General features: G+C 45.2%; 2 protein-coding genes across 4 annotated transcripts; both read right to left on the bottom strand.

The window, feature by feature from the left end:
- Positions 1-1,522: 1,522 nt before the first annotated feature.
- Positions 1,523-5,117, bottom strand: LOC123043284 (protein MRG1-like). Of its 2 annotated transcripts, none has more exons than XM_044465696.1 (6): positions 4,906-5,117; positions 4,147-4,200; positions 3,859-3,872; positions 2,389-2,534; positions 1,949-1,984; positions 1,523-1,804 (listed from the first exon to the last, which is right to left on the bottom strand). In XM_044465696.1, the coding sequence occupies exons 1-6, from the start codon at positions 5,044-5,046 to the stop codon at positions 1,686-1,688; spliced, it is 510 nt and encodes a 169-aa protein (XP_044321631.1). In that variant the 5' UTR covers positions 5,047-5,117; the 3' UTR covers positions 1,523-1,685. The 2 variants fall into 2 exon arrangements, with proteins under 2 accessions (XP_044321631.1, XP_044321630.1); XM_044465695.1 differs by having other exon boundaries at positions 1,526-1,804; positions 1,949-1,987.
- A 3,024-nt stretch (positions 5,118-8,141) lies between these two features.
- LOC123043282 (formin-like protein 18) lies at positions 8,142-13,451 on the bottom strand. Of its 2 annotated transcripts, XM_044465691.1 has the most exons (7): positions 13,148-13,451; positions 12,524-12,948; positions 11,417-11,975; positions 10,245-11,334; positions 9,929-10,122; positions 9,416-9,651; positions 8,142-9,336 (listed from the first exon to the last, which is right to left on the bottom strand). In XM_044465691.1, exons 2-7 carry the CDS (start codon positions 12,698-12,700, stop codon positions 8,446-8,448), a joined length of 3,147 nt encoding a protein of 1,048 aa, XP_044321626.1. In that variant the 5' UTR covers positions 12,701-12,948; positions 13,148-13,451; the 3' UTR covers positions 8,142-8,445. The 2 variants fall into 2 exon arrangements, with proteins under 2 accessions (XP_044321626.1, XP_044321627.1); XM_044465692.1 differs by lacking the exon at positions 13,148-13,451 and having other exon boundaries at positions 12,535-12,948.
- Positions 13,452-16,260: the final 2,809 nt, after the last annotated feature.

The following is a 16,260-nucleotide window of genomic DNA, read 5'->3' as shown; positions in this document are numbered from 1 at the left end:
ACGTCGTCCAACTCCTGAACGTCGACCCGTAAACCTCCTCCGAAGCGGTTCGTGAGCGTTTTCTCCCGCAAACCGGAGACAAACGTTGGGGTTTTGCAGGAGTAGAGCGCCCCGCTCCACATTGAAGACGGCTCGGGACGGACGCGTCCTCTCACTGCCTCCGACATTGAAGCGGCGCGTCGGCCGAGGGAGCCGCCCGCTGCATGCCTGACTGAACACGCGTCCTTGCCGCATTCAAACATCTCCATTAAACCCACGTGGAAGCCGAGGAACCTACTCCGGCCAGAAATCCGTTCACGAGCGGGCCGACATTAAACGCAACGACGGGTAGGCTCCTCCCATCCACCCTCTATTTAAACGAGGCCAGACGTCGGGCAAGAATGGCATCACCAAGTCTGCTCCCCATTCCCTCCTTCTCCACCCTTTCGATGGCATCCGACGAGTAGGAGGAGCAGTTCTTCGGCATAAAAACCGTCTGGGGTTCAACGCCTGGGGCGACGGAGCAAGTTGCCGCCCCCCCAAGCCGGCGCATGGATCAGCACCTCGCGCTCCAAGCCAGCTCGTGGAGGAGCAGCAAGTTGTTCCAGGCACGTCAGGCGACACGGGCATCGTCGCACCCTTGGACGACGCCGCATCGTACCATGCCTCCCGTGCCTACGTTGCCGCATCCCGTGATTGCAACCGCGCCATACACCGTCAACGCGAGCGTAACCGCGCCCTACCAGCAGCGAAAGAAGCCGGTTGCGCGGAGATCGACGAGTCGATGGATGGCGCATCCGCGTCCGCCGCCAATATCGAGGAAAAGTAGAACACGGAGGCCGTCACCGCTTGGGTCCCAGGAAGGCCTCTGCCGGCGTGTACAACCGGTGACCGATCAGGTTTCTTCTTTCTCTCAGACCATCGTCGGCCTCGCCTGGGCTCAACGGAAGCGGAGCCCCCCGCCGCCCTTTCCCTCCGACGGAAGCACCCTCTTTTGCCACTTAATATACCAGGGAGGAATGTACCTTCGGGGCTCCCGACAGTCCGGTTGAGCGGGCTGTCGGACATGGGAAAGACAAAGGGATCCGTCGCAGCCAGCCATGTACTAGTATAGTGTATCTGTGTCCTGGGAGCGGAGCAACACGCGACCGTACGTGCATATAGTTTTACCTTTTTAGTTAAAAATATGTTCAAAATGTAATCGGTTTTTGTTCGATTTGTATGAAATCCGTTCGTGTTCACATGAATTTCATCCGGTTTGTTAAAAAAAAAGTATGCGGACCAATGTGCATGCAAATGGAGTTATGAGCAACAGCGATTCCATCAAACAACAGACCTACGCCGTTGGTGTCCATTCAGCTGCTCAGCCGTTGCATAATGTAAGTATATCCACTCGATTTTTCCTACACCGCCTAGATTTTGCACTCGGGTAACTCCTGCGGCATTTAGAAATATCATGTATTGCACAGTAGTCATACTTTTTTGTGAAATATCATCCTCTGTCAAGGAAATTTGAAGATATTTAGAAAGAAATAAACAGCCTTCGGCCCACTGGACTTATGCAAATTACAAAATAAAGTAAACAATACAGAAGTATTAGCATTTTGGAATAGAACAGAAGTGCAAAAGGAGATATGTTTAATATTAGTATTGTTTGTTCTGTATATGGATAATACGCAAGAATATGAACTTTATAGAAAATCAAATCAAATACTCCCATTTCTCCGACAAGTATTTCCGGACGGTGGGAGTATTTCACAATGTACATGTTTGGGAATGATAGCCACCTCAACGCCAAGCTGATTCTTGCGCTTCTTTCCCTTGACTGGAATTTCAATATAACAACAATATTAAAGTATGTATTATACAAATAAGTAGCTGGGAAAAGTCTGAAAACAGATAAATGCACCAATAGGATAAAAGAAACAAACGACACAAGGAATTTTGTTAAAAAGAACAGCAGACTTACCAAGATCCTTAGTGTCCTCTTTATCGGCTTTTGCATCTGCTGAAAGCAAATATGAGAGCCAATCAGAAGAAATTTCAACCAAAATATATAAATAAGGTCAAAATATGTGAACTTCCTAAATGCCCTATCAAAGTTCTGAAATGCGGCTACCTAGCCTACCTAGGCTCCAAGAGACACCCTTACTAGAACCTAGCACCTTTTAGAACATTGTGCTCTATATTCATTACTGCATTAGTGCAGACATGTATAACGAGTGACATACTTATCTATCACGAAAAGTTATTTCAGCACCCGTCACAAAATCACTTCAACAATGGATTGCAACTTAACAATTTACTTCAAAAGAAGATATCCAGGATGGAATTTGAGCTACATCAGTCAATGAGATGATCAAGATGTTCAGTTGCAAGATGATGTTACTACTGCAAAATGTCACTAACCATTAGAGCCTTCTGGGTTATGCTGTGCTGACCGTCTACCAATCTTGACGGTTTTATCCATTGACTGGTTTTTCAGCTCTAGTTGTTTGCGAACATTCTCCTCTGTCAACTTCAATAAACGATCACTTGCGATCCATTCATCACATCTATAACCATTGAAAACTGAATAAGTTGAAAAGAGTGTGTACAACTGTACATGGAGGATTAGAACAGCAGGGATGGACAATTAATTAACTGCAGTAATGCTGACATGATTAAAATGACAGAAGCAAGCACTCAACAGGGATTCATGAAAATGTTAATGGAATATAACTGTGTGCAACCATAAATGTGAAGATGAGATGCCTGTCAAAAAGATGGCCCTGCAAGTCAATTCTTTTTGGTTGTTCATATTAACAGCAGGTAGCAACTAACACAGGAACCCTCTTCCGCAAATGATTTATTTACCAATCCACTCAAACAGCTGTATTAGCTCATTCAGATGTCCATATAAACAGAGGACAAACTATACACTTTGAAACTGGCAAGTGCATGAAAGCAGAATTTTGATTGGCACAATTACTGAACCAATTCCTCCAACCTTCTCTTTATGCATATTGCTGAATCCCATCCACCATCCACTCAAAACTCAGTCATACAAAGAACATGGAATCACTTAGACTGCTGAGACATATCAATACCCTGTCTAAGCTGCCTTCATTACCACAATCTTCGAACTTCAGGAAATGAAACGCAAAGCTAAAAATAAAATGAGTCATAGGAACAAAACAAAAACAAGAATGGGACCATTAGACATCCTTATGGGACACAATCCATGGCCTTGATTGTGATAATGAGCAAATAAAGTACTCCCTCCGATCCATATTACTTGTCGCAGCTCAGTACAACTTTGTGCTCAAGTTGTACTAAAGCTGCGACAAGTCAAAATCAAGGCTTTTGAAATAATGTAATGTTACATAAGAAAAAGAAGCACGTTATTTGAGACAAATATATATATCTGGCTAAACGAAAAGGCATTTGGTTTACTCAATGCTAAGAAGTGAAAAGCCATGCATAATTTCGTAACCCTCATGAAAACTAGGTGGTTGCTCAGTTTTCCATGATTCCAAAGATGGGCAGAGACAGAAAACTGAAGAAGTTCAATTATTTCCAAGACACAGCGCGACATTTTATTTCTTGAGCTGAAATAAGAGGAGCAATAGTGCATCTGTGTTTAACTAAGTTTACAACATTTCCTTTGTAAAGAGTTGAACTTGTAATGATAGAATGGCTACTGTATGTAATGATGATGTCAATTGCTTGACCAATAAGAACATCGGATACGGTACATTGCAACCAGGGAACTACATATCTTACAAATATCACTGGCGTATGCATCAATAGAAAGAACAGGAACAAAGTAATAATAAGTTGCCAATCCCAAGTGAACATGGAAAGACTTATCTAACAGCCACTGTGGTACGCACTTACTTTTTATTCCAGCCCTGCAAAAAGGGAAGACACACACTTAATAACAGCAGGAAAAAAAGGACCTACTCCCTCCGTACCAAAATAGATGACCCAACTTTGTACTAAAGTTAGTATAAAGTGGCGTCATCTATTTTGGAACGGAGGGAGTACAAGGAAGGGCAGACACATATATAGAAATTATATCTTCCGACGTCTTAATGCTAAGAGTGACCAATATTTTCAAGACAATGAGGAAACAATGCTTTCAGGCAATTATCATGTCTCACAATGGCGGTTTGGGGGACTTACAAGATAATGGACGAAATACCGCCGCTCGTCCTCCCGATTTTCAGTTTTCTGAACCTATACAAAGCGAAAACAAAAGTTGTCATCAGCAACATATTCAACATGCATAAAAAGATACCAGCAGAAAGTATGTAGAGAAAAAACATATACCGCATACACTTATATGCAATTCCGAAGCAGACATTAACAGCTTAGGTCCACATGAAAGGAACACTACTTTTTAGCAGATACTAAAGCGATCTACTGCAACTGAAGAAAGAAAACAAAGAGTAGACGTTTCCCGGACCTTTTACCCAGGTTGCCTTGGTTTCTCCCATTTAATACAACATTAAGTAGCCATGGTCCAAGAAAGAGAGACAATTCACCTGGTGCTAATCATGGTCTGGTACTGAGATATTCACAAACTCGTTTCTATATGTGTGCTCTGAGTAAAAAATTAGCGCCTACAGCAACAGCGCATAGGTAGCTTTTGGTTGGCAACTTGTGCATGGGTTCATGGCAGAGCGGAGAAGAGTTGGTTTGCATCCCGGGAAAATGGGAAGAACGGTGTTATGTTTTCTCATCTATGGCCTTGGATTACAAGTTGACAACTCCCTAAACCCTCGTCTACTCTGACGGCTCCGCCCCAAACCCTAGCCGCAGCCGGAAAAAATGGAACAAAGAAACAGAAATAACCTCCGGGGAGCGGACGCGGCGGTGGGCGGACCCTAGACCGGAATGGGAGGTGGGGAGAGAGGGGGAGGGGAGGGGAAGGGGGGCAACCTTGGCCTCGTAGAGGAGCGGGCCGTGGTAGGCGAGCACCTTCTCGCCTTCCGTGAAGGAGACCGAGGAGCCCTTGCCCTTGTCCTCCTTGTCCTTCCCTCCGGCGCCACCACCGCCGCTCGTGTTGGAGCTGCCCCCCATCGCGCTTGAGCAGCCCCGCACGCACGCCGAGGAAGAAGGAGGAGTTGGGAAGGGTCTTGGGCCATGGAAGAGGTGAGGGACCGAGGGAGAAGAGGAAACCGACAGGCCGGGAAGGAGGAGTTGGGAAGGGCCTTGGGCCATGGCCCAAACAGAACGAGGTATCTCCATTGGGGGCTTCCCCTCAAAAAATAAACACTTCCATTGGGGCTTTGGCACTTCCTTTAATAAAAATGTAAAAATAAATAAAATAAAAGGAGAATTTTGCACTTCCTTTCTTTCATCCCTGTAAGTGTGACGGGTCAATAATAAAGCTTTGCGAGTTTGTAAAAAAAAAAAAGATAACCATGATGTGCATTGGAAAACATCTCCATTTAATATGTTCCACCGTACTAGTACATGACATATGTTTATTCTTTTTTGGTTAAGGAGACAAAAGCTGCTCCTAAACCTTCAGAGAACTAGTATTACTCATGTTAGATGCCCCAATGACTTGGTTAGGGTCTAGACCTCCAGCTGGGATTGAGCTAGATACTCATGTGATTGAGTAATACAAGTGTTTAACCCGCAAAAACAAAACTTGTTGACAAGTTCCGCGCCACATAGACTAAACTCCGAGCGCATGTCGCATATATGCAACCGAACTTCATGCCCAACTTGAACCTGTATCAATAAATATTCTGAAAATTTCTGAAAATAATTGAGTAGATTGAAACAATAAACATTTATCATGTCTGTTTTTTTACTGTAGTTCATACTCGCAGCTCGAGAAACAAAAATAACAAATCATGTAACGGATAGTGTGTAATTCAGATTGGGCTATGAATTAGGCACGTTAAGGAATTAACAACGGCCATGCTGAACGTGTTGTTTTTATTTCTCAAGCTGCGAGTCGAAGTTGTTATTGATTTTTCTTTTCATGTTAGATACACACTATGTCCATCAACTCGTTATTTTCAGAATTTCTTTTAACTTGTAGCATCTCATTTTTAACGTTTGGTGCACCGGTTGCATACAAAGTCTGAGTGGGCAAGATAGGTCCTCAATAAACTGCTATGCTAGGATGGAAATCATGTCGATTACAACACAACTAGTACTAGCAAAACACTTTTATTAAAATGTATTAAAATAAATAAGTGAAAAGAAAGAGATAATTTACTAAAATAATACTAGGAAAGATAAATTTATAATGTATAGATAAAAAACAAATAACAGCTGTAAAAGGGTAGGCCTAACAGGGAGAGGGCGCGACAGTTCCTTCACTACCAAGGCGAGTGCTAAGATTTTCTGTCTCACAGCTGCTCCACCAATTGCCCCCTCAGGAGTCCTGGTAGAGACATGTGACCCCTGACAAAGTCCCACATTATGCCACACGTAGGATGGCGTTCAACTTCTTTACATGTATGCAATGCTCTTGGTGACTAGTTTCCTTACCACGTCACAATCCTCAATACTCTAGTATTGTCTTTATTCGGTTTATATATTTTTTTAAACTATAATTCAAAAAATTTAACATGAAAAATGAACTTTCCACGTGTCAAAACTCCGCTTAAAGTTTTCTGAATTTCTTGATTGAAAATTACTTTCATCATTTTTAACATCTAGAAGTAAAGTTTTCGAATTTTATAGTTCGAATACAACAATTTTATCGTTAGTATTTTTTTTCTATTTTTTTGCAAATCATGTGCTTTGAAAATTATGTTTGATTTTTCTTTGCATAGTTTCAAACATGTAGAATAAGAAGTAGAGATAAAAAAGGTCGCTTAGCATAAGCAACGAGGGTTGTCTCGTCTGCATTTTGTCCCTAGCAATATTTAAAATATTTAACATTTTAAGCTCTAGATGATAAATACACCTATTTGACAGAGTTCCTTTCTATAAAGACTCATTTTCTCTTAACTAGATGAACTAGCCATTATATTGATAGTTAGAATATCATCTGCAAAAAAATTGCACTAATTTGGGTGGAATGGATAGAACTAAGCTGAACAATTTGAACTATTTTCCTAGAATTCTCTTGCATACTTTCAAGTACTCCAACTGATATAAACTTCAAGCTAAATTTTTGAAGATCAAGTGACGGACAACATTGTCTAACCATCTCACATTCCAAATCACAAAATGCAGGGCGTCTAACATACAATTCAGCACCTTCCCGTGCCATGTTCCGATCTCAACAGGATGTTGTTATGTGAGCGTCTCTGCAAGACATGTTTGAATTTGTTTGGGTAATGTAAAGAATTTGTGGTGGCCTTATACTCACACTACCTGGAACCGGCATAGTATGTGAAACCACACTCTTCACAATAACACAAATCAACTCTTTTTTTTAGGTTAGCCAATTAGTCAGGGTGTAAGTGTATTGTCGTCAACTTTGATAGCTTGAAGATGATAAATGTTTATGTAGGATGGACGGTTCTCTTTGGGCCCATATGCGGCCATCTTCGACGCATACATAAATGCTCTTATATTTCTTTTATAAAGGGAGTAACTATCTGATCTCTTAATAGTACTACATAGTATCCCTACCCTATAATTCTCTTGAAAGATATCCAACCCTTAGATATTCTTGTAATATCTCCTTGGTTCTCCCCCGCAAAAGAAATATCTCGTTGGTTCTCTAGAACATTACATCTAATTTCTCGACATTTTTAGAATACTCAAATTGTGCATTGTTCGTTTCTCAATGGTAGTAATAAATCTGCAGAGTTTGCACTCGTGAAAAGCTGAACTTGAACTCGATCATACACAACTCCAGATAGTGCAAATCAATCTTACAAGAAAGCATGTATATAGGAAAAACATAATTTAGGGATTTTCTTTTTGCGGCAGTTGTCCGGTTGGAAACAGAGAGTTGCTTATATAGCTGTATCTGGTCTCCTAGAGAATGACTATGGAATCAAAGATCTTCAGCAGTGTGATTTTTTGCTATGCAGAGGCCAGGTGTTACTCATTGTATTTTGTATCCTCTTGATGCCACATTATGAGTCAATAAAAACACCCTTTATGAAAAAAAAGCAATGTGATTTTTTGACATGTGTGTATCTTATGCTGGAAAAGGGTGCAAAGCACCCTAGAAAAAAAGACACCCGGCCGCATGTATAATTAGTTGGCGAAGACTAAGTAAAAGTACAGAAGGTAAGATTACAAGCAGTCAATTGACCTGACCTACCATCCACATCCCCTTAACTACCCTACCTACGCTGGGATCTTCATCCCATCCCATTGCTCTAACAAAAGTGTGATGTGAAATGCAGAATGATACATACATACAGACAGACATATATACATACATAGCAGAGGTCAAGGCTGCTCCTCCTTTCCTTCATGTGTATGCTGTTGCCATCCATGAGGTACCTTGCCATGATCATGATTGATGTAGCTAGCCTAGAAAGCTAGGTGTTAGTCAGAATCAGAGCTGGAGCTGCTGTCCGGCTTTGCCCTCCGGCCTTGGATCGCGGGCTTCAGAGCTTGCCGAGGGTCGCGGAAGGATTGCTGTGACTGGGACGGCTGCTTGCCCCCTTTCGCCGGTGCTGCCGCTGCCGCCGGTTTCTTGTTGGCAGCGGCTGCTTTGGCGGCCAAAGCAGCCGCGTCTTTCACCTCCTTGCACACCTTCTCCAGTATCACCAGGAAGTCGCGCACGACGACGAACAGGCGCAGGCCCTCGTCCTTCCCCTTGCTGCCGTGGAAGTAGTCCACGGTGGAGCGCACCATCAAGCGGAGCTTCTTCTCCTCCTCCAGCAGGCGGGTCACCTGCGCCTGGGAGTTCTCTACAAACTGGGCCAACTTGCGTTGGAACCCGCTCTCCTCCTCCAAGCTCTTAATGCCCGTGTTCAAGAACTCGTTCGCCTTCACCAGCCTGTGCCCGAGGCTCGCTACCTGTATGGTAAGCGCGTCCGCGTCGAGGATCGCTGCCTTGCGGACATTCTGGAGGTCGTCAGACAGGCCGGACACCACTTCGAGGCCAAGCTGCTTGTAGTGCTCCGTGTCGTCGCCGACATCCTCGGAGAGATCATCGGTGCCGCCGCTCACGCTGGAGACGCTGCTGTTCTGCTCCTTGGCCACCCGCGCGGCACGGACACCCTCCGAGCGGATGATCTCCTGGACGACGAAATGCAGCAGCGTCGTCTTGCCATCGAGCCCCTTGACATCAGCCAGCTTCAGGAGGGTGTCCAGTTTGAACGCCTGTGCTCCCCCTCGAAAGGTGCCATCATTCATTCGGTTGCCAGTTTTAAGTACAGCCTCCAGTAGCTTCTTGAAAAGACGGCTGTGCCTAAGCTCGTCGCAGGCAACCTGATTGACTAGTAAATCTTAATTAGTGCATATATTGGTCAGTAGAATGAGGCATCTGCTAAATCTTAGCTTAATTTACCTCTAGGGTTTTGAATGACTGCTCCACACTTGTAGCTTCTTCCGTCAAACTGGCCATCAAAAGCAAAGTCTCCAAGCGCTGGAAAATGTATGGGATGTCAATGATGGTCTTCAAGAATTGCTCCGCTGGACCAAGTTGACTCATCTCTCCAGTGTAGAGCCGAAGCTTTAGCTCCTCATCACTGGTTGGGGTCCACCGTAGCAAGGTTGTTATCAAATCGGCTGGGAGATCATGCCCTGCATCCAATTACCAAAGGGAACAAACATGCCCAACTATTTATTGGTCCCAGCTTACCATAGAACAAAATTCAAGAGTTTATATCGTAAAGTGCAGTGCTTGACTCAAACAAAAGATCCATCCATGTATTTGTCACCTCCTCACCATGCATATGGAGCACAGTTCATGTATCGAAGAGATAGTCGATTTTAGAAAGGAGAACAAAACACAAACTGGGCACTGCAATGTGCTTGTGGAGGGCAACTTTTAAAGTAAAAACACAATGTGTCGCTTTACCTTCTGTAACTGCAGTATGCACGTCTTGAGCTGTAACACTGAGTGCCTTCAGTGATATTGATAAATTCTGTGCCTTTTTAGCATCTAGGATCCTAACGACTTGAGGAGCTTCCTTTGCTGGCTCTTTTTTGCTATCATTACTTTTGTCAACAGGTTTGCAACCAAAAAGAGACTCGATCATCTCCTCATTAAACCTACAAATGAATTAGTACGATTGAAGAGTTAATCGCAACAGCAAGTAAGAAGTAGAGTGAGATATAAAACAACATCAGCAGCATAAGAAGAAATAATAACAAGAGAGGACCGGCTCGCTTACTGGAAGGATCCTGCTTTAATTTGATCCCACACCATTGCTTGATCTGTTGCAGTAACTTTATCCCAGAAGAAGGGCTTCAACTTTGTTTTCGAAGAGTCTGCAACAGGAGCTGCAGCTCCTGGCTTCTTAAGCGGCGGAGGTCCTTTTCTTGGACCACCGGGCATTGCTGGTGGCGGAGGTCCCCCCGGTCCACCACCTTTTAGAGGTGGAGGTGGAGGTCCAGGTCCTGCTCCAGCCCTTGCACCAGGAGGTGCTGGTGGCCCTGGAGGAGGAGGCCCGCCCGGCTTTGGAGGTGGTGCGGGTGCACCTGGTGCAGGTGGTGGTGCGGGTGCACCTGGTGCAGGCGGTGGTGGTGCTGGTGCACCTGGTGCAGGCGGTGGTGGTGCGGGTGCACCTGGTGCAGGCGGTGGTGGTGCGGGTGCACCTGGTGCAGGCGGTGGTGGTGTGGGTGCACCTGGTGCAGGCGGTGGTGGTGCCGGTGCACCTGGTGGCGGCGGTGGTGCTGGTGCACCTGGTGGCGGTGGTGGTGCTGGTGCACCTGGTGGTGGTGGTGCTGCTGCTGGTGCACCTGGTGCACCTGGTGGTGGTGGTGCTGGCGCTGGTGCACCTGGTGCACCTGGTGCATCTGGTGGTGGTGCTGGTGCACCTGGTTCACCTGGTGCTGGTGCTATTGCTGGTTCACCTGGTGCTGGTGCTGGTGCTGGTTCACCTGGTGCTGGTGCTGGTTCACCTGGTGCTGGTGCTGGTGCACCTGGAACTACAGGAGGAGGTGGTGGTGCTGCTGCACCTGGAAGTGGAGGAGGAGGTGGCGGAGCTGGACCTGCAGAAGAAACTGCAGCCTTCTCGGGTTTGGCCGTCGGCTGTCCAGCAATGGTCGTTACTTCGTACGAAGCAAATCTGCTGTGTCGCTCCATTAGTTCTTCCTTCATTGATGCTGCTCCTACTGACTTCAGTTTCGTGGCTGGTCTTTCAACATTCAACTTCATTACTGGTACTGTAAATTCAGACTGCTGTTTCTCAGATGCACTGTTTGACAATCCTCCCAGCCTACTGACATCGATCTGGGTGGCGGAATCCTTACGGGAAGAACCTGATACACACAAAGGAATAAATACAAGTAAATGACATGTAACATAATGAATGGAAACTAAACAAAACTGAGCTAACACCACCTGTTAGTTCACCACCCCCCACTAGATCATACGGTGATGCTGGCTCTTCGTCACACATCCCACACAAGCTACCGACAAGGGCCACCAATGCTACACAAGCCACTGCACCAATGACAGCAGTGGATGAACCCGAGTCATCATCCTTGCGCTTCTTTCCCAAAGAAATTTTTATGCTGACGGCTAGCGGACGATCCTCTGCTTCGGAAGAGAAAAGACCCCTGATTGCTTCTTTTGCTGGCGGTGACAAAGAATAATGTGATGTTGAAGCTCCTTCAAGAAGATATCTTATTTTTGATGCAAAAGATAGTTTGAAATTATTGGAATGTGGCAATAAGCTTCCTGCCTCCTCCTCAGCATCTTCATCCTGTGTGTGCCCAGAGACATGTGGCAAAGGAAAATTATGCTTGCTTAAGCAGTCCAGAATAGTATCGGCAACTTCTGGAGACAAAGAAGTGCGCATTCCTTCCTCGGTGCTGAATGCAAGGGTGTGATGGGACTGGTTTTTAACATCTTGAAGGATTATCCTATCTAGACTACAGTTGAGCCATAATTGTTCCACCTGAGTGTAATGCAATGTACGAGAAATAACAGTTAGTTAATATGTGGATATTGTACTTTAACTTACAACATGAATCATATAGTCAGCACTTGATGGTTCTTGAGAAGGCGGGTGTTTCTCATTTATAAGAAGGATATATAGCTAACATTCCTAGAAGTTGGCAAGGTACACATATAGAAGTAATTAACAATTAGATGGGGAAAAAAAACTACCAGGGTGAAAAGGTGTGATGGCAAAAACGCTACTAAGGAGGAAAAAAAAATAGTAACAGGATGAGAGCGTGATGGTCATGATGCTACTGATCAGTTCTTGTCATTTTCACCTGGTCTAACGCGCATAGACGAAAGACGTAAGGCATTTCTAAAAAGCCTCGGAAATCTGGCATATACCAATGTAACAAAGTTAAAAAGCCACAGCATTGCGCTTTTCTTACGAGAGCGCACGCTTAAGCACAATTAAGCGCAGTTAAGCCAGGCATTTTGCTATCTGAGCCTAGGCGCGCCTTTTCTTAACTATGCAATGCAAGACAGAATAACTCCAATTCTTACCAATTCATCACCTATTCGGCTCGGGGGAGGCGGCTGGGGAGGTGGCGGCGGCCAGAACAAGTTCTTCCTGATGGCGGCGACGAGCAGCAGCCCGCCGCGGTCCGTGGGCGTGAGCAGCAGGAGGGAAATGAGGCATGCGCTGAGGAGCCATTTCAATCTGCTCCTCGGCCACCTCATCCTATATATGATCCGCTTGCTTGCCTAATCGACCCCTAATTCCTCGCCCAGCCGGCCATTGCTCCCCAGAGGGGATCGGCACCTCAAGAACACCGAAGGACCGAGCACCGATTCTTCCTCGCTCGATTCTCCTCCCCAAATCGCTGATCTTGGGACCAAAACTTGTGGAGGTGATTTGCCCAACCGAGTTTGACAGGCTGATGCCCGCGCTAGGGGTTGCCACCTGTTGATGCTGGATCTGGGTGCCTCTGCATTCGGGTTAAGCCACGGAAAAGGGGGAGAAAATTAGAAACTTTTGGCGAGAAGAGGACGAGTCCAACAGTAATAATGATAAAAAAAATCCGAAAATCAAATGGGATCTGCGGTTCGTCGGTCGATCCATGCGGCGGGAGTGGAATTCGGATGGATGGGGGGAAGAAGAAGGGGGGGAGAGAGAGAGAGAGAAACCTCCGGTTGTCGGCGGCCCGGACCGAATCTCGCCGGAGGAAAACGATGAGCCGCCACCAATCCACCAGCCTGGGCACCGCATGATCCGGCGGACGGGAAACGAAAAAAAGATGAAAGGGGAGCAATCTCCCGTCCCTTGTTGCCTCATAGCGATCTATTTTTGGGGGAATGCTTTGGTGTGAGATGGGGGTGGAAGAAGAGAGGCCGCCCTTGAGGCTAGGAGGGGAGCAGCCATTGCTCTCAACCACACTCTGATTCTCGTGCGTTTGGCTCTCGAATGTAGGCACCGCCTGAATCACCAGATATGTTTCCCAAATATTACATGAAAATTGTACATTTTCTCGAAGCCTGGTCGTGGTAAGACGAGTAATAAGTGGTATCATGCATGCCAATTAATTCTTTTATGATGTGACACGCAATTAAATAAGAAAAGAGAGGTGTGGTACCATATCTGTAATATTAAATGTTGTACTACTTTGTGTTACGCATGTCAATTAATAAGGCAACCTAAAATACTAGCTTATGATAGTACTATGCATTACGGAAATAGCATCATACATTAGTATCATATGCATGATACTACTATATGGTACTTCCCACTACGACCAGCCTAAGAACATCTACTGACCCCGAGGCGCATCCGCAAATAGTGACCAAGCACACCTAAAAAAATCATTTTCACAATCGGATACCTCAATTACAAAATCTCAAATCCATACATACATGCAATGTGAAACCTAATCTAAGCGGAGCTCGTCTGGCTCTGCCATGCCCATGTCAGATGGCTGGCTGCGCCCCTCGAAGTGATGCCCCGGTCGCCGGTCAGGTAGAGTAGGACATGGGACATGCACGAGCTTACGGGACTCGAGGCGCCGCCTTCTCCCATGCCCTACTCTTCCTTGTCGGAGTCTGGAGCCTTCACGGTGCCGGTGGTTGTGAGGTCTTCCTCGCCGGAGTCCGAAGCCTTCATGATCGGGAGGCTTCAAGGGAGGACGAAACGTCCACCTCGACACGACTGTGCCACCCAGGGTTGTAGGCCATACGCTGAGGTGCCGAAGAATGTGACTTCGCCTCATCGACATCGACCGCGGGAGCTGTCGCGGCCTCCCACGCCCTCTGCCTCGCACGACGAATTGAGCTATTTTAAGACATATTTTAGCACAAGCTAGATACTAATCACACTCTACGCATGCATATCTAGAGTATGGTCAACAGAAAGTAAAGATCGTGCACGTGTAAAAAAGTAAATGGTGGAGTTTGAGAGATTCACAAAGAATGATTGACACGGAGTATTTTGACTCGTGGTTCCGATAGGTGGTGCTATCTACGTCCATGTTGATGGAGGTTACAATATCAAGAATCAATGACGACGAGGATAATGGTTGCAAGATTCAACATAGAAATCGAATCCATGGAGGGCTCCACCCACAAAGGGTTCACAAAGAAGCAACCTTCGCCTATCCCACCATGACTTATGCCCATGAAGGACTAACCTCACTCATGGTAGATCTTTATGAAATAGACGATCTCCTTGCCCTCATAAATTTCTTGGTTCCCATATGATTTGGTGACTCCCAAGCACACCTAACCAATTTAGAAGGCACCTGATGACCCACAAGTATATGGGATCTATCATAGTCCTTTCGATAAGTAAGAGTGTCGAACCCAATGAGGAGCGGAAGGAAATGACAAGAGATTTTCAGCAAGGTATTCTCTGCAAGCACTGAAATTATCGGTAACAGATAGTTTTGTGATAAGATAATTCGTAACGGGTAACAAGTAACAAAAGTAACTAAGGTGCAGCAAGGTGGCCCAATCCTTTTTGTAGCAAAGGACAAGCCTGGACGAACTCTTATATAATGCAAAGCGCTCCCGAGGACACATGGGAATTACTATCAAGTTAGTTTTCATCATACTCATATGATTCATGTTCGTTATTTTAATAATTCGATATGTGGGTGGATCGGTGCTTGGGTGTTGTCCTTACTTGGACAAGCCTCCCACTTATGATTAACCCCTCTCACAAGCATCCACAACTATGAAAGAAGAATTAGGATAAATCTAACCATAGCATGAAATATATGATCCAAATCAGCCCCTTAAATAGCAACACATAAACTAGAGTTTAAGCTTCTGTCACTCTAGCAACCCATCATCTACTTATTACTTCCCAATGCCTTCCCCTAGGCCCAAATCATGGTGAATTGTCATGTAGTCGACATTCACATAACGCCACTAGAGGAAAGACAACAAACATCTCATCAAAATATCGAATGAATACCAAATTCACATGATTACTTATAAAAAGATTTATCCCATGTCCCCGGGAACAAACGTAAGTAGTTATAAAGCATATTCATGTTCATAATCAGAGGAGTAATAATTATCATTAAGGATCTGAACATATGATCTTCCACCGAATAAACCAACTAGCATCAACTACAAGGAGTAATCAACACTACTAGCAACCCACAGGTACCAATCTGAGGTTTTGAGACAAAGATCGGATACAAGAGATGAAATAGGGTTTGAGAGAAGATGGTGCTGGTGAAGATGTTGATGGAGATTGACCCCCTCTCGATGAGAAGATCGTTGGTGATGACGATGGCTTCGTTTTCCCCCTCCCAGAGGGAAATTTCCCCGGCAGAACAACTCCGCTGAAGCCCTAGATTGCTTCTGCCCAGGTTCCGCCTCGAGATGGCTGCGCTTCATCCCAAAAGCTTCCTCTTGATTTTTTCCAGGTCAAAACACATCATATAGCATAAGATGGGCACCGGAGGCCTGCCGGGGGCCCCCAAGGCAGGGGGCGCGCCCAGGGGGTAGGGCGCGCCCCCACCCTTGTGGCTTCCTGGTGGGGCCCCTCTGGTACTTTCTTCACCCAATATTTTTTATTAATTCCAAAATAATTCTTCGTAAAGTTTTAGGACTTTTGGAGTTGTGCGGAATATGTCTCTCAGATTTGCTCATTTTCCAGTCCAGAATTCCAACTGCCGACATTCTCCCTCTTCATGTAAACCTTGTAAAATAAGAGAGAAAAGACATAAATATTGTGCTATAATGTGTAATAACAGCCCATAATGTAATAAATATCAATATAAAAGCATGATTCAAAA

Source organism: Triticum aestivum, chromosome 2B (assembly GCF_018294505.1).
Source record: "Triticum aestivum cultivar Chinese Spring chromosome 2B, IWGSC CS RefSeq v2.1, whole genome shotgun sequence".
In the NCBI taxonomy this organism is placed as follows: domain Eukaryota; kingdom Viridiplantae; phylum Streptophyta; class Magnoliopsida; order Poales; family Poaceae; genus Triticum; species Triticum aestivum.
The sequence above is the reverse complement of the archived record's forward strand: the minus strand, read 5'-3'. Positions and strand labels throughout refer to the sequence as shown.